This window comes from Chrysemys picta, chromosome 5, assembly GCF_011386835.1.
Source record: "Chrysemys picta bellii isolate R12L10 chromosome 5, ASM1138683v2, whole genome shotgun sequence".
Taxonomy (NCBI): Eukaryota; Metazoa; Chordata; order Testudines; family Emydidae; genus Chrysemys; species Chrysemys picta.
This window is the reverse complement of record NC_088795.1, coordinates 73,674,361-73,702,234: the sequence shown is the minus strand read 5'-3', so window position 1 is coordinate 73,702,234 and position 27,874 is coordinate 73,674,361. Positions and strand designations below refer to the sequence as shown.

The 27,874-nt window shown below is 40.4% G+C and overlaps 3 protein-coding genes across 7 annotated transcripts in view; 1 reads left to right on the top strand and 2 right to left on the bottom strand.

The window, feature by feature from the left end:
* Positions 1-21,488, bottom strand: part of LOC135983682 (uncharacterized) — a 175,859-nt gene extending 154,371 nt beyond the window's left edge. The window contains exon 1 of the mRNA XM_065596591.1: positions 21,073-21,488. The gene's annotated coding sequence lies outside the window, so the exon portion shown is untranslated. The remainder of the gene's footprint in view (positions 1-21,072) is intronic.
* GALNTL6 (polypeptide N-acetylgalactosaminyltransferase like 6) overlaps positions 1-27,874 on the bottom strand; it is a 958,556-nt gene that overhangs the window by 34,585 nt on the left and 896,097 nt on the right. For all 5 annotated transcript variants that reach the window (XM_042842096.2, XM_065596587.1, XM_042842097.2 and 2 more), the window contains one exon: positions 10,019-10,240. In XM_042842096.2, the coding sequence (XP_042698030.1) occupies positions 10,019-10,240 (222 nt within the window). The remainder of the gene's footprint in view (positions 1-10,018; positions 10,241-27,874) is intronic.
* The window catches only part of LOC101938927 (uncharacterized), a 220,700-nt gene that overhangs the window by 111,061 nt on the left and 81,765 nt on the right, over positions 1-27,874 (top strand). The gene's annotated exons all lie outside the window — the stretch shown is intronic.

Below are 27,874 nucleotides of genomic sequence, written 5' to 3'. Positions count from 1 at the left end.
ATTGTTAGCTAACATAGGTTAACAAGACACCTCTTTCCTAGTGTAGACAATACTTAGGAAGGTGTCAAGTATCAGGGGGTAGCCGTGTTAGTCTGTATCTACAAAAACAACAAGGAGTCTGGTGGCACCTTAAAGACTAACAGATTTGTGTGCCAAGTCCCTTGGATGCATCCGAAGAAGTGAGGTTTTTACTCACGAAAGCTTATGCCCAAATAAATCTGTTAGTCTTTAAGGTGCCACCAGACTCCTTGTTGTTTTAATACTTAAGAAGAATTTCGCTGAGAAGAAAGGGACTTGGCACACTGGATTGCTGTCAGGCTTTAAGATTAAGCTTGATAAGTTTATGGAGGGAATGGTTTAATAGGATAACATGATTTTAGTCAAATAAACAGTGTGCCATCGCTGGTAAATAGTATCAATGGCCAATGAGGGTCTGGCTGGAGAATCTTGCCTACATGCTCAGGGTTCTACTGATCGCCATATTTGGGGTCGGGAAGGAATTTTCCTCCAGGGTAGATTGGCAGAGGCCCTGGAGGTTTTTCGCCTTCCTCCGCAGCATGGGGCAGGGGTCGCTAGCTGGAGGATTCTCTGCTACTTGAAGTCTTTAAACCACAGGATTTGGGGACTTCAACAGCAGAGTCAAGGGAAAGGGGTTGGGACGGCTTTTGTGGCCTGTATCATGCGGGAGGTCAGACTAGATGATCATAATGGTCCCTTCTGACCTTAAAGTCTATGAGTCTATGAGTCATTCAGTACATAGAGGGAATCATGGAAGGAGGGGCATGCCATGAAACAGAATCTGAAACATGGGCCGAAGTGGGATTGTGGAAAGCCTTAGAGGCAAGAAGTTTAAGCCATGCAGGCGTTAAAAGTGAGGATGAGAGGGCATCATCCCTTGCTAAATCTTCTGTACCATGACTGTCTGAAACTAGGGATATTAGTATGTTAGCTATGCAAAAAACAATATCCTCCACCATAACTGATAAATGTACTTGCTTCTTGGGCACCTCCATAAAATGGGGGAACTGTAAATACAAAATATTTTTGGCAGAAAGTGTCAAAACTGTCAGTTCCACAACAAACTACTATTAGGTTATTTATCAAATATTAGACTATTCAGTTTTACAATCTAGAGTTTTGAATGTTTAAGTATTTCCCTATTTCTCTTAATCAATGAGAGGAATTACAATTACACTTTTCACCAAATCTCTTGGGTAGAGATATTTATAAAAAAAACCCTGCACTGTGTAGAGAAAGCTGACTCGTGGGATCTTAAGCACTGGTGGAAGCCTGTGATTTAAGTAAGCATTGTGCTAGTCCAGGCTTTGAATGATTAAGATACATAAAGACCTGGTTGATAAACTTTAGGTTGCTAAAAATGTCTAAATATGTTGTGAAAGTTAAAGGCATATTTACTTCCTGGCTGTTGGAACAAGCCCAAATCAGTTCTGTAGAAGACTGTTCAATATTAAGGACATTTAAAGCAGTGTTTCCTTTATATTGCAACCCCTTTCTTATACTGAAGAAGATTAAATAAGAATTTCTCTTTTTATCCTGGTTTGGGTGGTGGTGTCCGGGTTGGAAATGAGTGGATGAGGCAGAGGGTGGAAGCAAGCAGACACGTTTTTCTTACTACGCACATTTGGATGTGCCAGTTAAAACCATGCTGATTTGCAAAAATGCTATTTTTTAAAACAAATTCTTTCCAAGAAGATTTGTTATTAAGGAAACCAAAATCTTTATAAATTTTAAAAATTTGTCGTCCCTTTAATGAAAACCATCTATGTTTTCTAACCATAATTTTCACAAAATATTTCTCTAAAAGAGGCGGTTTCTTTTTCTGCCACTTTGCAGACTCCTGTCAGTACTCTGCCATGATTTGATTCACAGTCCTCTCAGGTCCTAGTTGAGTAGTTTCTCTTTGTCACTCTTTACATTCATCAAAGCTTAGGGGAGTTTTAAATGGCTTGTGCACTCTGATAGCAGCTCCTATCAGAAGAGAACAGAAACCGGAAATCACTGTTCTCTGAATCCCTAGGACAGAACTGCAGCGATGAATTAAGTAGCATGCAGGAGTCTATGCAGAAATTTAACAGCACAGTCTTCTAAACTGGAGTCGGGGAACTTATTTGGAGAATGGGCCGAGGCACTGAGAGTCAGGGAGAGACGGATAAGACAGCATAGTTCCACTGCATAATGCAGACACTTTTAAAAAGTGATCGGGGTGCAGAGAGGCCATTCCCACTGTGTATTTGCTACAACATCCAAACATGGACAACAGATTTGTTGAGTATTTTTGCTAACTGATTAGCTGTGAAGAAACTCGTGATGTTATTCATGGAGGGTGAGAGTGACAACGCACTACTGATCAGTTTGACTGGGGACATTACAAGACAGAGTGCATCTTCTGTAACTGCTCATCATGAAGACTCAGGTTGCTCCAAAACACAGGTTGACAGCCAACAGCTGTAGCACATTGTGCAAATTGCTGTTGCCACTACTAGTGGCATCAAATTTTCCTGAAAAGACCAAAACTAAGGGAGAGATTTTTTTTAAAAAGTGGCTAAGGGATTTAGAAGCACATAATACATAGAAAGCCAATGGGATTTGTGCTCCTAAACCCCCTAAGCAGTTTTGAAAATCTTTTCTTAAATGCTTTCCCCACATGTGGTAAATTTAGAATTGATAATGTACAAAGTCAGTGTCTCTTATGTTTTAAAAAAATAATTACAGCATAATGACAGGGTAGTTAGTCACACCTTAAATTCCTTTACCTATTTTAAAAACCAACATGACATTTTTTTCCCCTTTGAGGAAATTTGCATTAATTTATGTCAAAAAAGATGCTACTGAGATAAACAGAACTTCCAGTGCTAACAGAGTGACAATTCCTGCCTTTGATTAGTTAACAATACAGACAATTATATTACTAAACTAATGTCCCTTTTAAACATTGCAAGCAATGCTTAGCTTTCAGCTCTCCCATCTCATTGAGACAGAGTGAAATCCTGGCTTCACTGAAGTCAGTGGCAAAGCTCCCAGTGACTTCAGTGGAGCCATGATTTTACCCAGAATGCTTAAGTGTTCCCAGGGCCGGCTCTAACCTTTTTGCCGCCCCAAGCAACAACAAAAAAGAGTGCCGCCCCACCGTAACACCCCCCCCCCGAGCGCCGCCCGGCCGAAACAAAAACAACAACAAAAAAACTTCAAGCGCTACCCCACCGAACCAAAAAAAACCCCACCAAAACCGAGCGCCCCCCGCCACCCGAAGATTGGCCGCCCCTTACAAGGTGCCACCCCAACCATGTGCTTGGTCGGCTGGAGCTGGCCCTGAGTGTTCCTGAGGAAGGCAAGTGGTGTGGTGAGTCAGAAAGGGAGAGGCAGTCTCAGTTTTGTGCATTGAAGGTCATGAAAACATCTACTGCAAAATAAATATCAGTGCTCTTCTGAATGTGTAACCTTAATCTAAAAACAACTTTATGTGGTACTATGGAATAATACCAGTTTAATGACATTTAATAACTGCAAATGCATGTCTAGGATTCAGGAAATGACTGAAACAGAGTTCTAAAATGAGCTGTTCAAGTTATCTCCGGTACATGAAATGAATGGCAAATCGTGTCAGAACTACTGCTCAATTTAATAATCTGTTCAAATGATATATTGCCCTTGAATAGCAAAGATGGTGCCCTGACTCTGTTGTCAAGGTCACGGCAATTCAATACAGCATCATAAGAGGCTTCCAATTGCTACCAATTTACAGAGTGCTTTTCACACAATGTGGTTTAGTGCCCTGAATACCATAGTGTCTCTCCTAGAGAACATTAGCTGCATTCACATGGGTGCAAAAATGGGAATGCCCCTGTTCACCCTCTGCCTTTTAAGTAAGCAGTACTTACACTGGCTTTACTACACTTACTAGTGTGAGAGCACAATACGTCCTTAGATAATCTTTCAGACATCAGAATCTACAGACTGAATGCCAAGCAACAAGCCTCCTTTCATATTAACTGATATGCAGTAACTTAAAAGGTCCTGTTCTTTGTGTGAAACATAAAAAGGAAAAGGCCAGGTTAAAAGAAGTCAAGCACAGCTTGAATGAAACACCGAGAAAGCAGGGGACTGTGGATCACAGGTTGACACTAACCTTGATGAGAGAATTTGAGTGGTGCAGAAACTGTGCAGTATGCAATATGGGGCTGGGTGAATGTTATATTGCTTTTGTACAACGTAAATATGGCAAACTGATGGACTGAGATTGACTCAAAGTCATTAAGGATATGAAGCAGACACTTCTAAAAAGTTACCTGTCTCTCTTTCAGAGAGAAGAGAGTTAGTCAGTCCTAAAACTTTGATGATTTTTCATATATGCTATTTGGTTTAATTTCAGAGTGTTTCACTTCTGGGATTTCCCATCACTGTTGTAAAGTGGTTGTATCAAATCCATGAATTCTCAATGGGGGCCAGAAAGGAGTGGGTTCAGGCTTAGCATGAGCGCAATCTCGGACAGACTCACTGAATATTAAATAAGCCCTATAGCAGAACAGAGCCAAATCTTAACATTTAAGTTTGGAATCAGGAAAAGGGATGATTTTCCTGTAGGATCTTGAAAGCAGGACCCATAAAGTCCAGAACAAATTTACTCGTGGTCACCATTTTACATAAGAACATAAGAATGGCCATACTGGGTCAGATCGAAGGTCCATCCAGCCCAGTATCCTGTTTACTGACAGTGACCAATGCCAGGTGTCCCAGAGGGAGTGAATCTAATAGGCAATGATCAAGTGATCTCTCTCCTGCCATCCATCTCCACCCTCTGACAAACAGAGGCTAGGAACACAATTCCTTACCCATCCTGGCTAATAGCCATTAATGGACTTAACCTCCATCATTGTATCTAGTTCTCTTTTACACCCTGTTATAGTTCTAGCCTTCACAACCTCCTCAGGCAAGGAGTTCCACAGGTTGACTGTGTGCTGTGTGAAGAAGAACTTCCTTTTATTTGTTTTAAACCTGCTGCCCATTCATTTCATTTGGTGGCCCCTAGTTCTTATATTATGGGAACAAATAAATAACTTTTCCTTATTCACTTTCTCCACACCACTCATGATTTTATATACCTCTATCATATCCCTCCTTAGTCTCCTCTTTTCCAAGCTGAAAAGTCCTAGCCTCTTTAATCTCTCCTCATATGGGACCCGTTCCAAAGCCCTAATCATTTTAGTTGCCCTTCTCTGAAGCTTTTCTAATGCCACTATATCTTTTTTGAGATGAGAAGACCATATCTGTACGCAGTATTCAAGATGTGGGCGTACCATGGATTTATATAAGGGCAATAAGATATTCTCTATCCCCTTTTTAATGATTCCTTAACATCCTGTTTGCTTTTTTGACTGCCGCTGCATACTGCGTGGTTGTCTTCAGAGAACTATCCACGATGACTCCAAGATCTCTTTCCTCATTAGTTGTAGCTAAATTAGTCTCCATCATATTGTATGTATAGTTGGAGTTATTTTTTCCAATGTGCATTACTTTACATTTATCCACATTAAATTTCTTTTGCCATTTTGTTGCCCAAACCCTTAGGTTTATGAGATCTTTTTGAAGTTCTTCACAGTCTGCTTTAGTCTTAACTATCTTGAGCAGTTTAGTATCATCGCAAACTTTGCCACCTCACTGTTTACCCCTTTCTACAGATCATTTATGAATAAGTTGAATAGGATTGGTCCTAGGACTGATCCTTGGGGAACACCACTAGTTACCCCCTCTCCATTCTGAAAATTTACTGTTTATTCTTACCCTTTGTTCCCTGTCTTTTAACCAGTTCTCAATTCATGAAAAGGTCTTCCCTCTTATCCCATGACAACTTAATTTATGTAAGAGTTTTTGGTGAGGGATCTTGTCAAAGGCTTTCTGGAAATCTAAGTACACTATGTCCACATGTTTATTGGCCCCTTCAAAGAACTCTAATAGATTAGTAAAACATTATTTCCCTTTACTGAAACCATGTTGATTTTTGCCCAACAATTTATGTTCTTTTATGTGTCTGACAATTTTATTCTTTACTATTGTTTCAACTAATTTGCCCGGTACTGACATTAGACTTACCAGTCTGTAATTGCCAGGATCACCTCTAGAGCCCTTTTAAAATATTGGCGTTAAATACGTTCTCACAGACAACGTTAAAAGTTTGAAATGATTGTAAATACACATAAGTACTTTGAATCTAAGTTTTAAAACTATAAAATCATTCTCATGACAAATCTCACCCACCCCAGCACCATTTTTTACTTCATTGGACAAGACTTCAAGTACCAGCACTGCGTGAAATTAAATTTCTTTTAAGAAAAAGGAGTGTTTATGCCCCATTTAATGGATAGTAGACATACACTTCAACTGGTAGCACATACTTGGCAATCCAGGACATAATCACAAGGATCGAACTAAGCTCTTTTAATTTGCATTTTTACCATGGTAGCAGTAAAAATGGTATTGTCCTCCTGCCCAGATACAAAACTAATAGTAATATACTCAGTATATACTAAGTCTCTGCCATGTCCATTATACAACTGCCATTTTGCATGCATTTCAGAGCACAATACCAGATGGAGCACATACATAGGACAGTGGCACAATTAATTCCCAAAGATCAGGCAACATCAAGGGTGATAAGGAGTTGGTTTAATTTACTTCTTTTCTATCATGAATAGAGTTTGCCAAGACATTTACCAGTCAAATTCCCAGCAGATGTGTTTGCAAAAAGAAGGCAGAAGTTGCAAAAAGAAGGCTGCACACAGCATTCACTAGTTAGGTAAGATGTTGGAGCCAGAGATTGTCTGAGGACTTCATTGTTTACCCTGTCTCACACTGGCACAGGCAAACAGCTGTAAATCCTTCCCAAGTGCAAGGGGAGAAGGCAGTGAATGACAGTCCATCTTGGCACAGATGTCCCGTAAAAGATTCTTGATGTGCACAGCCAGTGAGGTTTTTCTGGCTGCTCGATTCTTCTAAAGTAATAAGGAGCAGTCTGTTTTCCTCCTTTCAATTTCTAATTATAACAGCCGTTGGCCTTTAAGTTTGCTCAAAGTCTCTGAAAGTGCTGATGAATTAATTAAAACTTTACAGGAATGGGAAAGTCTCAAAAAATCTAGAGTAGCAGGGAAAAAAACTTCAGCTTAGGTTAGTTTACAGATGGAACATATTTTTAGGGGGATGGGAGAGCCTTTGGTTCTCAGTTCCATTCTTTGGTGTCTGGAGGTATTTTTAATAGAAAAAATAGATACATATAATACAGTCCTATGATTCATTTTAAAAACACCTTAATATCATTGTGACGCTGGCAGACCAGGTGCCAGCTCATGCCAAGGCCCTCACTGAATACTCACAAATGCATAGTTGGAATCCAGTCTTGCTTACTGTGCGGTAGTATTATCAAAATAGATATTAGATGTTAAGTTGATAAAGATGTGTTTAGATTTTATGAAATGCTGGTAGAATGCTGCACGTATTTATCTCACTTATAATCTCTACAGCCCATGGTATAAAGTTATACTGAGTGTTTGCACCATAATCCTCTGTAACTGTGTAACTCACCAAACAGGAAAAGAAGCATTGATTAAGGTAAAGTGCTTGTCCATGGCCTACTGAAGGCAAATGACGTATTGTGTAGCATCAAAAGAAAAAAGACGTTGTGATTGCATTTCCTAAATCCTTCCAGGAAGGAGAGACCAATGCATAACTCAGCCCATAACTTTGGACTCTGGAGTGGAAAGGATAAAAATCCCTGACAGGAGAAACTGAATCTTTCTTCCATGTCTGGATTCTGAGGGGCAAAGATTCCTAAACATAAGCAAAGAGTTCCCCATTCTGCTTGGCAAGAGTTAGCCCTGAAAGACATTTAGATTTTACAGATTACTATAACTGTCACCATTTGAAATGTAGACTGAAACTTATTTTTTTGCTGTAAACTATAAATAATTCTCATTTCTTTTTCCTAGTTAATAAATCCTTAGTTAGTTTACTCTAGAGTTGGCTACCAGCATGGTCTTTGGTATGAGATCCAAGTTCCAAGATCTGGGGTAAGTGACTGGTCTCCTGGGACTTGGAGCAACCAGAATATTTTGTGATTTTTCATGTAAGTGACCATTTATCACTAAGTCCAGCATGCCTGGGTGGCAAGATAGACTAGAGAGCCTAAGGGGTCTGTCTGTAACTCCATGGTAAGACTGCTATAGTGATTCAGGAGTTGACATTAATTACTGGGTTGGCGAAATTTAATGATAGAACATACCACCAGTTTGGGGTGTCTACCCTGTTTTTTGACAGTCTGCCCTGAGCTTGGCATGCACAGTCGTGAGCCACTCCAGACAGTGTATCATGTAAGATGTGTATTAATAATTCTGTGTAAAGCATGAATATCTGAATCTCAAAGGTCTGGATATGGTCCTTTTTGCCTCTCTGGAGCATTGAGTGAGGATTGTACAATTGGGCAAGGTAGGTATATATCACATGTTCAAAGTCCTGCAGTTGCAGAGGTGTGTCTGAGTGTGGGTGTTGATGGAGGGACATGGAGGAGTTATTGATCTTTGGTCTTTCCTGACTTCTTCTGTTAATTTTCTATTGCCTCTGGGTATAACCAGTTCACATGAAGTTTATGAAACAAAATGTTAATGAGAAAAAACAAAAATGAGGGAATTCACTGTGTCAGGAGTTTGCATATATCAAGGCACTGGCACCATGAAGTACTTTGAGGTACTGTAGCTGGGGGCTAAAATAAGAGTGCAAAGGCCCAAGGGACTGTAATCCGAAAGGTTATTTTTAAAGTCCTGCTACAAGATGTAAAAAAAATTGGTTTAGTTTAAAATGTTCTCAAGAGAAAGGGACCAAAAACTGTCTGGATCTCCCCCCCGGAGACTATCCTGGCATAACAGGCATCCTCACAAAAAAACTTTGTTCCAATTTAAACACCTTCATTCCTTCAATTCATGTGTAAAATCTTATAATCTGAGAGCCCCAATCCCTCTAGCAAAACCAGGGAAGACTAGAATTGACATAACTGATACTTCTAAAGTTATTAAAAAAGACAGAAAAATATGTTAAAAAGTCAACCCTTCTTTACAAATCATAATTAAAAAGAAAAATATCTTTTGCAGCTCTCCTTTAAGATGGAAGATGTAAAAGGCCAGTGCAATTTTTCCAAAAAGACACACAAATTATATGCCTTTTCTACAGCCTATGTGTATTTATTTATTTCTAATACAACCTGTCACCACAAGGTGTGCATTATTAGGCTATTGATATAAAAGGAATAAATCTGAAGGCAGAATGCATCTGAGAAGTGCACCAGCAACCTGCTGACACATACCCCAGCATGACATGATAATATTAGAGTATGACTCCTTATTTCCTTCTTGTTTAAATTTCAGCTGTGATACCACTAACCAAAGCCAACTTGCAATCAGATCATAGATTGAGGCAAGATGGAGCAATATTTTAGGAAAAGAACCCCACTCATTTTTGCATATTTATATTTGCATGTGCAAATCTGACCAGACAACACACTATAGGTACCTAACTAATACCTAATTTATGCATACAATTTGTAATTACACATATAAAAATGTGCACTGACCTCAAGCCTCCCTTGCTAAAAATCAGATTCTCAAAGCCATCCTGTAATATGCTGTAATGACTATCTGTTCCTTCTGAATCTCCTGTCCTTGTTGCGCATGCACATCATGGTGCACAGAAGATTATAAGGGATTATACCAGGAACAGCCATAGACATCACCAGACATGTCAGTTTCTTACTTTAGTGGCTGTTTCATAGATCATTCCAATCACTACAAGCTCTCTTAATGATACCACTAGTAATAGGGGCTAAATCTCATTTCATAAGGGCTTTGTTATAATGTAAAAAGTTTCAGTAACTTTATATGAAATTCAGTGTTATACCAAATTGCTTTGCAATCAAGATGGAACATGCTGTTAAATTTGGTCTAGCTTGGGTATTCCTTACCTCCCCCCAGGCAGCAGGTGGGGGCTCCACAGGAGGGTAATATTTAGGGACATCCCATGCCACTGCAGCCATGAACCACTTGAAGTCCTTGCATTTAAGGTGCTTGCGTAGCTCCTTCTGGGCTGAGATATCTCCTGTTGAGAGATGCCTGTACTCAGGCCGCCGCTGGTAAACATACTCTGCAAACTCATCCATCCATGTCTCCGCCACACGCTTCAGGTTCTGTGAAGCAGAAAGAAAGAGAGTCATTAACCTGTCCATGCTTTGACTAGATGATATAATTGACACTGGAAGTAAAATAACCAACCCTGACTTGTAATCTTATCATGTTTTGGATGGTAGTGTATCAAATAAATGGCAAACCTCTTTGGAATTAAACACTGTTAGGAACATGATTTAATTAGATGGATGGCTTCATGCAGTTTGTTTTTTTTAGTACTTCAGTGCAATTGCTGAATGGGGATTTAATTAACCAGATACAGTAAAAATTCAGCTAATTATTTCAACTAGAATCTCACTGTGAAGCTCCCATTTATTTTACTTGATTGCTAATGTTGTTTTTCCATAGTTTTGATGCAGCTGAATTTTGAAATTGGAGTTTTGCTTTGTATAGTAAAATATTATACACAATCCAATTTTTCAACAATGCATTTCCTTCAGGGCCCCAAAATATCCCCAATCTTTCAGAGTGACATATCTGCAAAGACAGGCTTAGTAACAAGTCTGTGTAGGCTCTCTAGATACACACAACTAACTGGGCATTATTAATATATTCAGAAGGTAGGATGAATTCTGAATACACAACATTACATAAACTACTAATGCCTGTAACCAGTAATGCTGCATAGAAGGATGAGATTAGGATAGTCAACAGAGCAATGAAGCCACTTCCTTTCCTAGCACGGGTGTTTGCTCAGGTAGCTTGGAGGGGGTTGAAGACTGCTATTAGCAAATATCTCCAGTGACTGGAGATGGGATTCCAGCTGGGGAGGGCTCTGAATTACTACAGAGAATTATTTCCTAGGTGTCTGGCTGGTGAGTCTCATCTACATGTTCAGGGTCTATTTGGGATTGGAAGAATTTTTCTCCCAGGTCAGATTGGCAAAGTCCCTGGGGTTTTTCATCTTCCTCTGCAGCATGAGAGACGGATTACTTGCGGGTTTAAACTAGGGTAAATGGTGGATTCTCTGTAACTTGAAGTCTTTGAACCACGATTTGAGGACTTCAGTAACTCAGCCAGAGGTTATGGGCCTATTACAGGAATGGGTGGATGAGGTTCATTGGCCTGCCATGTGCAGGAGGTCAGACTAGATGATCAGGAGGGTCCCTTCTGGCCTTAAAGTCTCTGAGTAAGTTGCGTCCCATAAAACAGGGGTCTCAAACTCAATTTACCTTAGGGACATGGCCAGTCCTCAAATCTTCCCAGTGGGCCAATAACGTCACTGAAGATGGTGTTCAGAAAAGAAAATGTTTATATTGTATTTTTTATTTCAAATTTCTTGGAAATAATAAAACTGTCATACAACTTTATACAGTCTTCACCTTCCAGAGAGTTTTTAGTGTTTGCCAGACACCTGGCAATGCTTCAGTTCTGTCAGTTTGTTGATGTTTGGCCTCAGTGACTGAGCAGTTGAATCCTTCAGGATTGCAGCAAGGTGTGCATCAGATAGTTGTGTTTGGTATTTTGACTTGTTTATATTCCTTGTGGAAAAAAGTGAGGCTGCCTCCGTGGCTGACTCTGCATGGCAACTAATGATGGTATCTCTGTCCCTCTCCCCCAGCCAATGGGAGCTGCAGGGGGCAGCGCCTGCAGCAGATAGATCTGGCAGCATGGCTGCATGCATCTCTCCTTAGTGGGGAGGTTCTTGGGCTGCAGATGATCCGCGGGCCGGGACTTTGAGACCCCCTGCTGTAAAAGAGTTCTGTCACAACAAAAGCCTTCCAAGTTTAGGTTGCATTACCTTTTCTGGATAGTTTCCACAGAGCTGATGAGAGGATGATGTGGCCCCTCTCGACCTACATGGACTCCAACCACTCCCTGGTTCCAAGCCTGCTACTCCCCTCCTCTTGTTGTGCATGGATCACAATTGTGAAATCTGGTGCTGCCTAGGCAATTCACTAGGGCTAGAATGCCACTGCCTATGCAACTGACTCCCCCATCTGTGTGGGGCAAGGGAGATTTGCATGTGAATGAGGCTCAGTCCAGATTTTAATCTTGACTGTCAAAAAGCAGGACATTCAGAGTAGAGGCTGACCCCTTCAATGTACAGAGACCCTGCAGTATGCATGGGTTTGTGAGAGATCTTTAAATGCTACTTTAAATATTTTGCATTTTTTTTTAATTTCATAAAACCCTCTGATCATGTTGGTGCATGACACCACCTGCTCCAGTACATTTAGATAGCCCAGGGATTAAGTATGTACTATTACAGTTTGTTGTGTCAGGGTCTAAAAGAAATACTATACAGACTTGCTGTCTAACTTCGCATCCTAAAATGCATAATAAAAGCCATGGACAAAGACTGGTAAGTTGAGGGCCAAACCACTGAAATGTTGAACACTTTCTGTGAGACGCTGAGTGCCCTAAATACACTCCATGGGGGTGGGTCTTTTGCCTATTGAGCACCTTATTTTCCATCCTGTTCTTTCTGCAATTTAAACTTCTGTTTGCTTTTCTGTGATTCCATGTTGAGCAGTAGTCTTCATTCAGCTGTTCCCTATGATGCCCAGGTCTTTTCCTTTGTTAGTTAGTTTAGAACCCAGTAAACAGTATGAGTAGTTCAAATTATTCCTTCCAGTGTGCATTATCTTGCATTTGTCAGCATTCATCATGTTGCCTATTCATCTGTCTTTGTTACATACCTCTTAAGTTTCTCTCAGTTTTCTTTAATCTTGACTAACTGGAATAATTTTATCTTCTGCAATTTTCATACCTTTGCCTCCTTTTTCATATAATTAATAATGTTAAACACCAGCCCTAGCATGAAACCTTGTGGTAACCTGGTGCTAATCTACCATGATGAAAGCTGACCATTTATTCCTAATTTTTGCTTTGTGTTTTAGCCAGTTTCTCAGCCTATGACTACGCAATTTTTTTAAAACAACTTTGAGTGACAGGCTTTGACAAAGACTCGTGAAAGTCCAAATAAAATACGTTACCTGGTTCTCCTTTATCAATTGTTTTGACAGATTCAGAAAAAGGTTTTATAGATTAAGGAGGCAACAGATAATTGATACAACCAAACCCCACAGAGTTCATATTCTCTGTTCAGCGTTGGGTATGAACTCAGTACATTCATCCCCCTTACATTCTAATGTGCATCTTCACAGATGCCCCTTTTTCCAGAAGTTTCTCTAATTGTTTTTCATTATCTTTTCCTGTCAAGTTAAAATCTGCACTTCCACAGCTGTCCAACACAAAACAAAACCACCATACACACATCACATTGGGTGACATTCTGACACTAAAGGAATCTTATAGCCTTGCTTGTAAAAACAAGATCCTCAAACCGTGTAATGTTCGGTTTATAGAATGCTAGAGCTGCGAAATGCTGATATGTTCTGTAATAAGACAGAGGACAATATACATCTGAAAATCAGCAACAGAAGGTAATGTATCCTTTCAGAATTGTCTCTGCATATTTGTGAGCCTGATTCCTATTCTGATTTGCTTTCAAGATTCATTTGAAAACCACTCTCCTGAATTTTATTAATTTAGTTTGCTTCAAGCTTCTGCACAAACCTAGATATCTCAGAACTAATAAGGCTTATCTGAATACAAAGACAGTGAGATACAGCACAAATGAAGTACACTCGGCTGGTGCTGTAAGATAAGTTACTGTGTGCTTTGTCTCTGTGAAGCAAACACATTAAAACCTGAAGAACGGGGCATGTGCAATTAAGGCAGTTTAAGAAATCACAACACTGAAGTCCCTGTTCTGAATGACTTATGCCCCACACAAGGTTGACTTTTGTTGCTATTTCATTGGAAACAAAGCAACACAATTCTCCTGGGTAATTTACATGAAATTAGCTTTCAGTGGTAAGGGAATGGGGTGTTGCCATGACAAAAGGAAATATAAATCTGATATAAGAATGACAGCTAGAAAGGCAATATGACTCTCTTTGAGGTAACATTCTGACATGGAAATCTCCCAGCCATGTGAGAATACTATTTGCCCTTGCCTGTGTAGACAGAGCCAAACTAGGTTTTAACCACATTAATCAGAAGAGGCAAAACCATGAGTACTAGTCTAACCTTTACAGTAGCACATCATCCCCTCATGTATTCTGTTTATCCCACATGTTTTAATGGAAAACTATTTTAGATGTTTTACAGTTTTAAAAGTAGTATGATACTATTTTTTAAAAATTATTCCATTCGATCATTGACTTAGTACCATGAGTCCTACTGTACAGGACACCAAGCAAGAGGAAACTGGTAAATAACTGTAGCAGTGGCTTTCCTCTTCAGTAGCAAATGTAGCTACTACCTCAGTTTCCCCCTTCCTTTGTAGAGTAGACTAGATTTCTGACTTAACTAAATATACTCCATCCCTTCTGAAGCAACAAATGTCCAACAAAATAAAATTCCAAAAGAAGTCCTTTAAACCTCCACTTGTTGGTGCAGGGGCTCACTGTCCTTCACCAAGACAAATCACCACCCTTCCATGCACGGACTCCCAATCAACCTTTACTATTTGGATTTTTCACAGTCTTTTGGTGGAAAACCACAAGCAGTGAATTTCTTAAGAGGATCACCTAATCTTTTAAGGTCTTTCTCTACCCTCCCACCGAGCCTCTGGCTTTCTAGCCCACAACACCAACCTTTCCTCAGGGTACTTTACCCAACTCTTTGATTTTTATAAGACTCTTTTCAGCTCTTTCCACCCGGCACCTTGTCTGGATAGACCCAACAGCTTGCCCTATTACCTTCCATTCTCTCTCTGAAATGGCAAAATCATATATCTCTGTCATTCTTCCCAGTATGCATTGCTTCCCAACCTATCGTTCCCCTGCTATAACAATAAACCCCAGAATACCTTGATTTTGGACTGAACCTGAAACAGGGCCAGAGCTGGATCTTGAACACCACTTAAATGGCCAGAGACACCAATACATTTTAGAAATCTCTAAAAGTGCCTAAAGTAGCCTTTCCTTACATAATAATGTCCAACATTGAGATGCTCAAAATACTGACTTGGCCCAAGCTTTGTAGGAGTGTGCAGTGGGACATTGGGACTCTTTAGCTGAACAAGCAGGATGGCAAGCTCATCATACTCATGAAATCTTTCTACGGCTCATCAGAACCCCCGAAGAGCCTATCTATTAGCTATTCATATCACCAACATATCTGAGGACATAACAGGAATTTTAACATTCCTTCTGACATTCCTTGCTTGGTACTTAATAACTTTTAAGATATAGTTACACCCTCTCATATGTAACCAGTGGACAATTTTTGCACCAACTCAAAGGTTTTCAGATATCTGTTTTAAAGATATAGCACATAGAAAATAGGTGTTAATGCTTTCTTATTACATTTTAGTTATAACCTGGCTTATCCAAGAGATTTCAAATTATATTAACTGAGGGGAGAGATCTTTTAGTGGGGAAGAGGCAACATTGGGCTTACAATTGAAAGTAGAATGCAACCTTAGCCATGGACCAGTTGTTACGTCACAATATTTGAACCATTTCCATTTAAAATACACAAAATCTCACAAAATACTGACTAGCTAGCTACAAAGCTTCAAACTAAAGAGGGTCTAGACCTTTTAGAGTAAGTGTAGGGAACTTTATTCCCTAGACTGAGCTCTCAGTAGGAAGCTCTTTCTGAAGTAGTTAATTACAATGTTCAAATAATACCAACCAGCTTCCTCATAGTTTGACTGCTCTGAAGGAGGTTTGTTGAATCAAGTCATCTTGAGCTCATTATCCTGGTTCTCTCTACACATGCTGACAATATAGGCTTAATAATTACCACACACCTTTTTGTTTAAAGGAGTAAAGTCCAGTGCTGAAAAACACATTCAAGAAGCAAACAATCTTAATACATTGACTTGAATGCAGTAATGTATGTTTGCTGTTATGAAGACTAGAGTAAGCTCCCACCATATATTAAAAAAGTAACACAAACAGTTTATTTGTAAATGTTTATAAGACCCATATTAGGGTCTTATCCAAGCAAAAATGCACGAGCTTTGGAAAATGGTAGATTCTGGTTCTGTGGTTGACTAATATATTGGAAGGTAAATTGGTCACGTGGCAGCTCTAAAAAAAAACAAACAAAAAAAAACCCCAAAGCTTTTCTGCAGCGAAGAGCTTTTTAGAGCAGCCCAGCAGGAGGAGAACATACATCAATGAGCACCCCACTTTCAGTGCTTCTCTGGATTTTCTGACCCTTTGCTTATCTCACCTACAATGTTAGGCAAGCAGGAAATAATCCAACTCTAGACCGAAGTAACCCACCAGCATGGCTGCTGGTGGGAAACCATGAGACTTGGTTAAATCAACCTTTAAAAAAAGAGAGAGAGAGAAAGATAGAGAGAGGAGTTAATGGTGGGAGGACTGACTGGAAAAGGGGAGGGCAATAGGTATTTTCTCCTCCAATGTGTTGTAGGGCTGGATTACTTGGGAATCATTCCCAGCCAAATGCACCCATTAAAAATGGGGGTTTTAGGAAGTTACAATTTTAAGATAGGCTCTTTTTATTACAACATTAGCATTGTTTCATGTACCATATGCTGGGTATTAACATGAGAAGACTCCATGGTTCTAAAACTAAATTCGATATTTTATTAAGAGAACTATCCTAGCTAATTGCATACAAACTGACCACCTGGTACCTTTTTTCCTCCTGCAACCTGTGTTTCTCCCTCCATGTTCCATGCAGGTTTCTACAAGCACTGATCTGGGGTTCAGGGTTTTTGCTGACAGGGACAAAATTTGCTTGTTCTATACCAAATTAAACACTCATTTACTATTTGTTAGACACACAAAAAAGTTAAAGTATTTAAAACAAAAAATAAATTCACATAAATCATTACATCTCCCTTAGTTCCTCTCTCTCTATTTATAGTCTTTTAAATGGAAACTCTGTGTGACAGTCTCTCAAATGGCATCAAATATCTTTGTCAAGAAGAAGTGGTGGCATGGTAGATCTCGGGTCCTCAATTTCTATTTTACTGTGTGATCCTGTCTCCTACAATACATACCTAGGGGAGAGGGAGTAAAGAATAGCAAAAGAAAGGAAAACAAAGCTTTTGTTTCTGGCTTGTAGGTCAGCTACTGGAAAAACACAGATACAGCACACACCATTATTTTCAGCATGCCAAACTGATCACAGCAAAGTGTTTCTAGGTTAGATTTGACCTGGCTGGTTAAGCCAGATTCAATAAAGAAAGCAAATATAGAAAGATTAAAAAAAAGACATAGGAGAAATAAAATGAGGTTGGGAATTGACACGTCAGGTAAGGAAGTGACAAGAATCTTAGGTTTACATCTCAGGGCACAGCCACAAAGATAATAATGTCATCTGGGTCTCTCTCCTTGTCATGTCTGGTCAGAACAACTTTCTGGATAAGGATGAAGAAAGCTCAGTGGTGTCATGGTACATGCATATGTGCTTGTGTGTGATGGAGACAGTTGTGATCATGAAGCTGACTGATGTCTCCAAAAGTGTTGGCAATCTCACTCCAATGAAATTGAGCAATCAAAACAAAGTATCCAGTTGTCCCAGGTATGAACCTCATCTTGTTTTAATTACACTTTACTTTGTTGCTACAACTCTGACGTCACTAGGAGCCTTGAAAACCCTTAATCACCAGTTCTTTTAATTTATGCAAACTCACTTCAAATTGTTCTGTGACTCTGTTCTATGCTTTTTTAAAACAATATTTTTACATATCATGTTTGTTAAGTTAAAATTACTTCCCCCCTTTCACTTTCTTTGGACAATTCAGGACTTCAACACAAGGTAGAGTTCAACACAGCCGCAGAGAGAGATAAATGTGCACTTTCTTACTCAATTGCTATTCTTGGTGGAATCTTTGGGACATTTTCAGTTTCTGTTTTTTTTTTTCTTTTGTGGCTGACAGATTGCTCTCTCCCACCAAATGCCCTATACCTCTTCATTAAACATGTTCAGGGGAGTCCTGTGTGACATTACAATTATGAAAAGTTTCAGAGTAGCAGCCGTGTTAGTCTGTATCCGCAAAAAGAAGAACAGGAGGACTTGTGGCACCTTAGAGACTAACAAATTTATTAGAGCATAAGCTTTCGTGGACTACAGCCCACTTCTTCGGATGCATATAGAATGGAACATATATTGAGGAGATATATATACTCTCTGTCTGTGTGTATATATATCTCCTCAATATATGTTCCATTCTATATGCATCCGAAGAAGTGGGCTGTAGTCCACGAAAGCTTATGCTCTAATAAATTTGTTAGTCTCTAAGGTGCCACAAGTCCTCCTGTTCTTCTTATTACAATTATGGTGATTCAGGCAACTCAGCTGGGCAAAAGCAGAGACTTTATTCTTGGGAATGGAATGACTGCTTAACAGCTGGGGGCTGCATAGCACAACAGGCTGGTAAAGATTCCAGGGAAACAAAGTTTAAATGGATCTGTCCCTAACAGGAATATTATAGTTTCCTGTTTTAGAGACAGGGATGGCATGCCAGATTGGAATGACAGTATTTATGAGCAAGACAAATAACCCTCATGGTGCATGAAACTGCATGGTTCTATCCTATGGATTTTTTTTTCAATTGACTTTTTAGACAGTTGTTAAATTATCATAAAAATACTATTTCTGCTCCCAATTTCTCCAGCTGTTATTAGGCAGAAAATGTTTTTTTCCCCCCTGGCTGTAAAGCAGTACAATGCTTTTATTATTTGTGCCATTTCACCTTCGTAACCCATTTTTTCTCCTTTGTGCCTACCTCATTCTCTGCACATACATCAGCCTGATCCCCAATCCATGCACTTTGGGTTTGTCAATATTAAACTATTGTATCATATTTGAGTCCTGTAACCAGTTCCTGTTGCTCTATTGGCAATCTGAACATTTTCCAAGAAGCTGGCAGTCACAAGCAGGACCTCTTAAGCTGATTGCGTATCTTACTTACTACAATAGGCTTTTCTCTCATTGGCTATTTATCCTAGACTCTAGTTTTAGATTATTGTGTCAACAGTGTCAATCACTATAGTACACAGGCACTCCTTCACTCAGGGATTCTCTGCAGCTCTGAAATCAGTGCCTTGGAATAGAGTTGGAAGCCACAGTGCAGAATGAGAGATGCCGTATTTCAGATGTGAAATAAAACAGAGGACCTGACTGTTACATTCATTAAAAGTCTCATGGCACTTTTTGCAAGAAAACAGATATTAATCCCTCTTCCATCCTAAATACCGTAGTAGTGCTGCTGCTGCAAAGTAGATGCCGTGTTTCTCTCCGGAAATGTTTGCATTTCATTCAGATAGAATTAGTGATAGATATTATTTGCATTACTGGAAGAGTAAGGAATTAGAAACTCAAGCTGCTTTCTGTATGCTGGTGAAAGTCACTTTGCCATGTGGCTTTACTGCCACTGCTATTAATAGCCTCTGTTATTTTTATTCACCCTTAGTTGCATGCTGTAATCACATCTTGCAATGAAAATCATGCAAGCACTATGCAGTGCATGCAGAGTTTGGATACAGACTGTTATTTACCCCTTCTACTCCCCATGCCATGAAGCCCTGTGACTCCTTAAAATAGGCAAATATTTTGATGCCCATTTTACAGAAGTGCATAATGAGCCACAATGAGGCTAAATGACTTACCACAGGTCACAGTGTGGGAGTGGCAGAGCTAGGAATAGAATCCAGGAATCCAGACTCCCAATATGTTTCTCTGGCTACTAGACAATGTTTCTTTGATAATCCATCAAATAAATCCCAAAAATCCATCAAATAAATGCCATTGCAAACTAGTTATCCTTCTGGATATAATATATTTATCATTTTTCTTCCCCCCCCCCTCCAAATGGTTAATAGACCATAAACTACCTGCTTATTCCTTTCCCCCCTTTAAAAACAAAACATTTTTGTTAGATTGAAGAAACAATATAAAAATACTGAGATTTTGATTGTTTTGTTTTTCTTGCATTCAAACATTATCATGCAGATATTTATTCAAACTTCCTTCTTAAAACAATTGGCTCCTGGGTTGAGACTTTGATTCAGCTACTAATTAATTTTGACTATGGACTTATAAACATGTCTAAATGTTATAAGAGGTGTTATAATGACTGAGAGGGGAACTTAAGAGGGAAAAGTGTATTCTTATGATGTATATAATTGTGTTACTGCAAGAGGATAATGCCCCAAATGACCTGCGCATTCCAAGCTGATGTTTCTGTCATTTATGGTGACTGCTGGGTCACAATTGAAGTCTATTGCTGCTTGCTGTGCTAAAGGACTGAGTGACTGCAAAGCTACCTGTGCTGTCACCTTACACAGGAGCTGCCTCAGTCTCTTTTGTGAAGCCTGCTTTAAAAAAATACAAAAGGAGCCATCTGTCAGTTTGCATTGAGGTCAATGGATAATGTAACTTTACGGACTTGCTTCGTCTAACTCACTGATTCTACTTTGTCCTATAACATGGTTGGAAACTGACAAAAATGTTCAAGTGCTGTTTTCAGCAAACCCCAAACATTGTTCACAGCTAGAAAAAAAAATCATCATGCCTAACGCTCTGTATTTGGTTTCAGAGTAGCAGCCGTGTTAGTCTGTATCCGCAAAAAGAAGAACAGGAGTACTTGTGGCACCTTAGAGACTAACAAATTTATTAGAGCATAAGCTTTCGTGGACTACAGCCCACTTCTTCGGATGCATATAGAATGGTACATATATTGAGGAGATATATATACACACATACAGAGAGCATAAACAGGTGGGATTTGTCTTACCAACTCTGAGAGGCCAATTAATTAAGAGAAAGAAACTTTTGAAGTGATAATCAAGCTAGCCCAGTACAGACAGTTAAGAAGTGTGCGAATACTTACAAGGGGAGATAGATTCAATGTTTGTAATGGCTCAGCCATTCCCAGTCCTTATTCAAACCGGAGTTGATTGTGTCTAGTTTGCATATCAATTCTAGCTCAGCAGTCTCTCGTTGGAGTCTGTTTTTGAAGTTTTTCTGTTGTAATATAGCCACCCGCAGGTCTGTCACTGAATGACCAGACAGGTTAAAGTGTTCTCCCACTGGTTTTTGAGTATTCTGATTCCTGATGTCAGATTTGTGTCCATTAATTCTTTTGCGTAGAGACTGTCCGGTTTGGCCAATGTACATGGCAGAGGGGCATTGCTGGCACATGATGGCATATATCACATTGGTAGATGTGCAGGTGAACGAGCCCCTGATGGTATGGCTGATGTGATTAGGTCCTATGATGATGTCACTTGAATAGATATGTGGACAGAGTTGGCCTCTCAGAGTTGGTAAGACAACTCCCACCTGTTTATGCTCTCTGTATGTGTGTATATATATCTCCTCAATATATGTTCCATTCTATATGCGTCCCAAGAAGTGGGCTGTAGTCCACGAAAGCTTATGCTCTAATAAATTTGTTAGTCTCTAAGGTGCCACAAGTACTCCTGTTCTTCTTTTTGCTCTGTATTTGGGAATCACAGCACAAGATGGTATGCCTACAGTATCTTGGTCTATAGAGCCCTTGAAAGCCACAGAAAAAGGCTGAGCAAGTGGTTCAGCTGGGAATCTGAACCCACCTTAATTCCTGCCTCTTGAACTGAACCCAAACTCTTGCAAGTTCCAATTCAGCAACATAGTGTAATGAGGCAAATGACATCATGCTGTGCCTGCTGGGTCAGAGGATCACTGGGCTCTGGGATCCCAACTCCTAGAATGCAGGGTGGAATTCAAGTTAAGGTTAGGATTCACCACATTTTTGGGTTAACATCTAAAGTTGGCTTTCACTGGGTTTGCCAATCCCTAGTTCAGAAAGACCTACACTAGTCTAATTCTCTGGAGAAGGTGCTAAAAGTCTGATTTAAAATGTTTGCAAATGAAAAAGATTGCTGTAGGCATGTATTGAAATTCTAAGGTCATGGAACGGCGAGTTTTTATTGATAGAACTCTTATGTTGTTTAGGGAATTATGAAGAGAAAAATCTATTAATATGGAGTTTACAAAACCTGTCTAATAAACTGGAATGTACCTATAAGAAATTGCTGATCTTATTTTAAAATCTGTTTTACCAGATAACAGTCTAGGAGCTGATGGCTTAGCTAGAATGCATAAAAATGGAGCAACGGTCCTGAATACCAAAGTAGTTAAAATAATGTAGCATAAGAATCCAGAACTTCTATATTGGGGCAGTGTCTTGTACGAGGTTTCAAGACTTCTTTTACTGAAAATTATTTCACATAAAACAATCAGACAAAAATAGTTATTAGTAGCTGTGATTTTGTGCTAAGATAGTAGGGTTTGGAATGAATGATAATCAGTTTGTGCTTCCTTAGGAAGTGGAATCACTGTTAATATCTGTACACCCATTAATCTTGCTCTATGTGCAATTACCAGTAAATTGGGACCTGACTGTGTTTGGCAGGCGGCAGTATCCTGAGGCATCTACAAAAAAGTATTTTTGATTTAGTAGTTCTCTCTTATTTTGTTTATCAGAGTTTGCTTTATAAATGTGGCATTTATTTTTCCAATTTGTTTTGCTCACTTTTTGAAAACATTCAGTGCCACATTGGTAAAATATTTGTTACATGGACGTTTCCTCGTTTATAGACCATGATTCAGCAAAAAAAGTATGTCTAGGCCTTGCAGGGCTTGATTGATAGTGTCAGAATGTGTGAAATGTGATCCTAAGAAAAAAGACAAATGATACCGTGATACATACTAAGGTGTATAGTATGATACACTAGTGATTGTTTACAGTCCTTACTGCCCAGAATGGATGGGATTTTGATAGGCCTGTTGTTGTATAGTAGAGACTGTCATCCTCATGCCAGTTTTTGAAAGAACATAAGAATGGACCTGCTGGATCAGACCAATGGTCCTGCTAGCTCAGTATCTTGTCTTCTGACAGCGGCCAGATGTGTCAGAGCAATTATCAAGTGATTCTTCCCCTGTAATCCAGTCCCAGCTTCTGGTAGTTGGAGGTTTAGAAACACCCAGAGCATGAGGTTGCATTCATGACCAACTTGGCTAATAGCCATTGTTGGACATATCCTCCATGAATTTATCTAATTATTTTTTTAACCCAATTATAGTTTTGGCCCTTACAACATCTCCTGGCAATGAGTTTCACAGGTTGATTGTATGTTGTGTGAAGAAGTGCTTGCTTGTGTGTGTTTTAAACCTACTGCCTATTCATTTCATTGGGTGACCCCTGGTGTAATATGAAGGCAGGGCTGGCTCTAGGCACCAGCAAACCAAGCATGTGCTTGAGGCGGCACAATTTCAGGTGTAGCTCTCCTGACACTTCGGCAGCTGCGCTCCCAGAGGGGTTTTTTTTGGGTGGGGGGGGCTCGGGGTGGCAAAAAACCTAGAGCCGGCCCTGTATGAAGGGATAAATAATACTTCCTTATTCACTTTCTCCAGACCATCATGATTTTATAGACCTCTATCATATCCCTCTTAGTAATCTCTTTTCTAAAATGAAAAGTCCCAAAAGTTTTTAATCTCTCCTCATATGGAAGCTGCTCCATATCCCTAATAATTTCTGTTGCCCTTCTCTGTATCTTTTCCAATTCTAATATCTTTTTTGAGAGGGGCAACCAGAACTGCATACAGATTTCAAAGTGTGGGTGCACCATGGATTTATAGAGTGGCAATATGATATTTTCAATCTTCTTATCTATCCCTTTCCTAATGGTTCCTAACATTGTTAGCTTTTTTGATTGCCATTGCACACTTAGTAGATGTTTTCAGAGAACTATCCAAGATAATTCCAAAGTCTCTTGCTTGAGTAGTAACAGCCAATTTAGACTCAATCATTTTGTATGTATAGTTGGGATTATGTTTTCCAATGTGCATTACTTTGCACTTATCAACATTGAATTTTATCTGCCATTTTGTTGCCCAGTCACCCAGTTTTGTGAGATCCCTTTGTAACTCTTTGCAGTCAGCTTTGGACTTAACTATCTTGAGTAATTTTGTACTGTCTGCAAACTTTACCACCTTATTGTTTACCCCCTTTTCCAGATCATTTATGAATATGTGGAACAGCGCAGGTCCTAGTACAGATTATTGCAGGACCCCACTATTTACCTTTTTCCATTGTGAAAATTGACAGTTTATTCCTACCCTTTGTTTCCTATCTTTTAACCAGTTACTGATCCATGGGAGGACCCTCCCTCTTATCCCATGACTGCTTACTTTGCTTAACAGCCTTTTGGTGTGGCACCTTGTCAAAGGCTTTGTGAAAGTCCAAGTACATTATATCGACTGCATCATTCTTGTCCACGTGCTTGTTGACCCCCTCAAAGAATTCTAGTAGATTGGTGAGGCATGATTTCAACTACAAAAGCTGTGTTGACTCTTCTCCGACATACTGTGTTCATCTATGTGTCTGATAAGTTCACACCTCAACTGCTAGCAGAGCACCTCACCCTCCCTGATTGAACTAACCTCGTTATCTCCACACTGATATATACCTGCCTCTGGAGATTTCCATTACTTGCATCTGAAGAAGTGAGGTTCTTACCCACGAAAGCTTATGCTCCCAGTACTTCTGTTAGTCTCAAAGGTGCCACAGGACCCTCTGTTGCTTTTTACAGATTCAGACTAACACGGCTACCCCTCTGATACTTGACACCATGCAAGGCACTGCATTTAGCCGTATGGAATGGAAATCTATCAACCTCATGAAGAAACTTGCACAAATACAGACAGATATCATCTTCCTTTCCAAATGCAAACGGATGGACATCATACCAAATGGACTGAAGGTGAAAAATCCATTGCTATCTACATACTGCACAGACCACAGTGAGAGATTATGCCATACATTATCAAAGAAACTGAGGAACCACCTGATCAGCATCCTATACAGCAAACAGAAAAACATCAAGAAAGAGCTCTCCAACCTGGAGACTTTCATAAATAACCAACCCTCCACACAAATGGACTTTACTAAAATAAGACAAGAGATCTACATTACACACTTCACCTCTCTACAAAGGAAAAAGGACCGTAAGCTGTCTAAAATCCTTCCTGCCACATGGGGCCACAACAGGGGTACCCCTAACTCACCCAGCAATATCGTCAATTTATCCAGCTACACACTCAACCCAGCAGAAGAGTCTGTCCTATCTCGGGGACTCTCCTTTTGCCCCAGCACCCCCACGAACATGATACAGTTCTGTGGTGATCTGGAAGCCTACTTTCGCCGCCTCCGACTCAAAGAATACTTTCATGATAACACTGAACAGCGCACTGATACACAGATACCCTCCCACCAACAACACAGGAAGAAGAACTCCACATGGACTCCTCCTGAGGGTCGAAATGACAGTCTGGACCTATACATAGAATGCTTCCGCCGACGTGCACAGGCAGAAATTGTGGAAAAACAACATCGCTTGCCTCATAACCTAAGTCGTGCAGAACGCAATGCCATCCACAGCCTCAGAAACCACCCTGACATTATCATCAAAGAGGCTGATAAAGGAGGTGCTGTTGTCATCATGAACAGGTCTGACTACCAGAAGGAGGCTGCCAGACAACTCTCCAATACCAAATTCTACAGGCCGCTTTCCTCAGATCCCACTGAGGAATACACCAAGAAACTGCACCATCTACTCAGGACACTCCCTACACTAACACAGGAACAAATCAACATACCCTTAGAGCCCCGACCGGGGTTATTCTATCTACTACCTAAGATCCACAAACCTGGAAATCCTGGACGCCCCATCATCTCGGGCATTGGCACTCTCACTGAAGGACTGTCTGGATATGTGGACTCCCTACTCAGACCCTACGCCACCAGCACTCCCAGCTATCTCCGTGACACCACAGATTTCCTGAGAAAACTACAATGCATTGGTGACCTCCCAGAAAACACCATCCTAGCCACCATGGATGTAGAGGCTCTCTACACAAACATCCCACATACAGATGGAATACAAGCCGTCAGGAACAGTATCCCTGATGATGACACAGCACAACTTATTGCTGAGCTCTGTGACTTTATCCTCACGCACAATTATTTCAAATTTGGTGACAATATATACCTCCAGACCAGTGGCACCGCTATGGGCACCCGCATGGCCCCACAATATGCCAACATTTTTATGGCTGACCTGGAACAACGCTTCCTCAGCTCTCGTCCACTCATACCCCTTCTCTACCTACGCTATATTGATGACATCTTCATCATCTGGACCCATGGGAAGGAGACCCTGGAAGAATTCCACCATGCTTTCAACAACTTCCACCCCACCATCAACCTCAGCCTGGACCAATCTACACGGGAGGTCCACTTCCTGGACACCACCGTACAAATAAGCGATGGCCACATTAACACCACCCTATACCGAAAACCCACCGACCGCTACGCCTACCTTCATGCCTCCAGCTTCCACCCTGGTCACACCACACGATCCATCGTCTACAGCCAAGCACTGAGGTACAATCGCATCTGCTCCAACCCCTCAGACAGAGACCAACACCTACAAGATCTTCACCAAGCATTCTCAAAACTACGATACCCACACAAGGAAATAAAGAAACAAATCAACAGAGCCAGACGTGTACCCAGAAGCCTCCTGCTACAAGACAGGCCCAGAAGAGAAACCAACAGAACTCCACTGGCCATCACCTACAGTCCTCAGCTTAAACCTCTCCAACGCATCATCAGTGATCTACAACCCATCCTGGACAATGATCCCTCACTTTCACAGACCTTGGGAGGCAGGCCAGTCCTCGCCCACAGACAACCTGCCAACCTCAAGCATATTCTCACCAGCAACCACGCACCGCACCATAACAACTCTAACTCAGGAACCAACCCATGCAACAAACCTCGATGCCAACTCTGCCCACATATCTACACCAGCAACACCATCACTGGACCTAACCAGATCAGCTACAACATCACCGGCTCATTCACCTGCACGTCCACCAATGTTATATATGCCATCATATGCCAGCAATGCCCCTCTGCTATGTACATTGGCCAAACTGGACAGTCACTACGCAAGAGGATAAATGGACACAAGTCAGATATCAGGAATGGCAATATACAAAAACCTGTAGGAGAACACTTCAACCTCCCTGGCCACACAATAGCAGATGTAAAGGTAGCCATCTTACAGCAAAAAAACTTCAGGACCAGACTCCAAAGAGAAACTGCTGAGCTCCAGTTCATTTGCAAATTTGACACCATCAGATCAGGATTAAACAAAGACTGTGAATGGCTATCCAACTACAGAAACAGTTTCTCCTCCCTTGGTGTTCACACCTCAACTGCTAGCAGAGCACCTCACCCTCCCTGATTGAACTAACCTCGTTATCTCCACACTGATATATACCTGCCTCTGGAGATTTCCATTACTTGCATCTGAAGAAGTGAGGTTCTTACCCACGAAAGCTTATGCTCCCAGTACTTCTGTTAGTCTCAAAGGTGCCACAGGACCCTCTGTTGCTTTTTACAGATTCAGACTAACACGGCTACCCCTCTGATACTTGACACCATGCAAGGCACTGCATTTAGCCGTATGGAATGGAAATCTATCAACCTCATGAAGAAACTTGCACAAATACAGACAGATATCATCTTCCTTTCCAAATGCAAACGGATGGACATCATACCAAATGGACTGAAGGTGAAA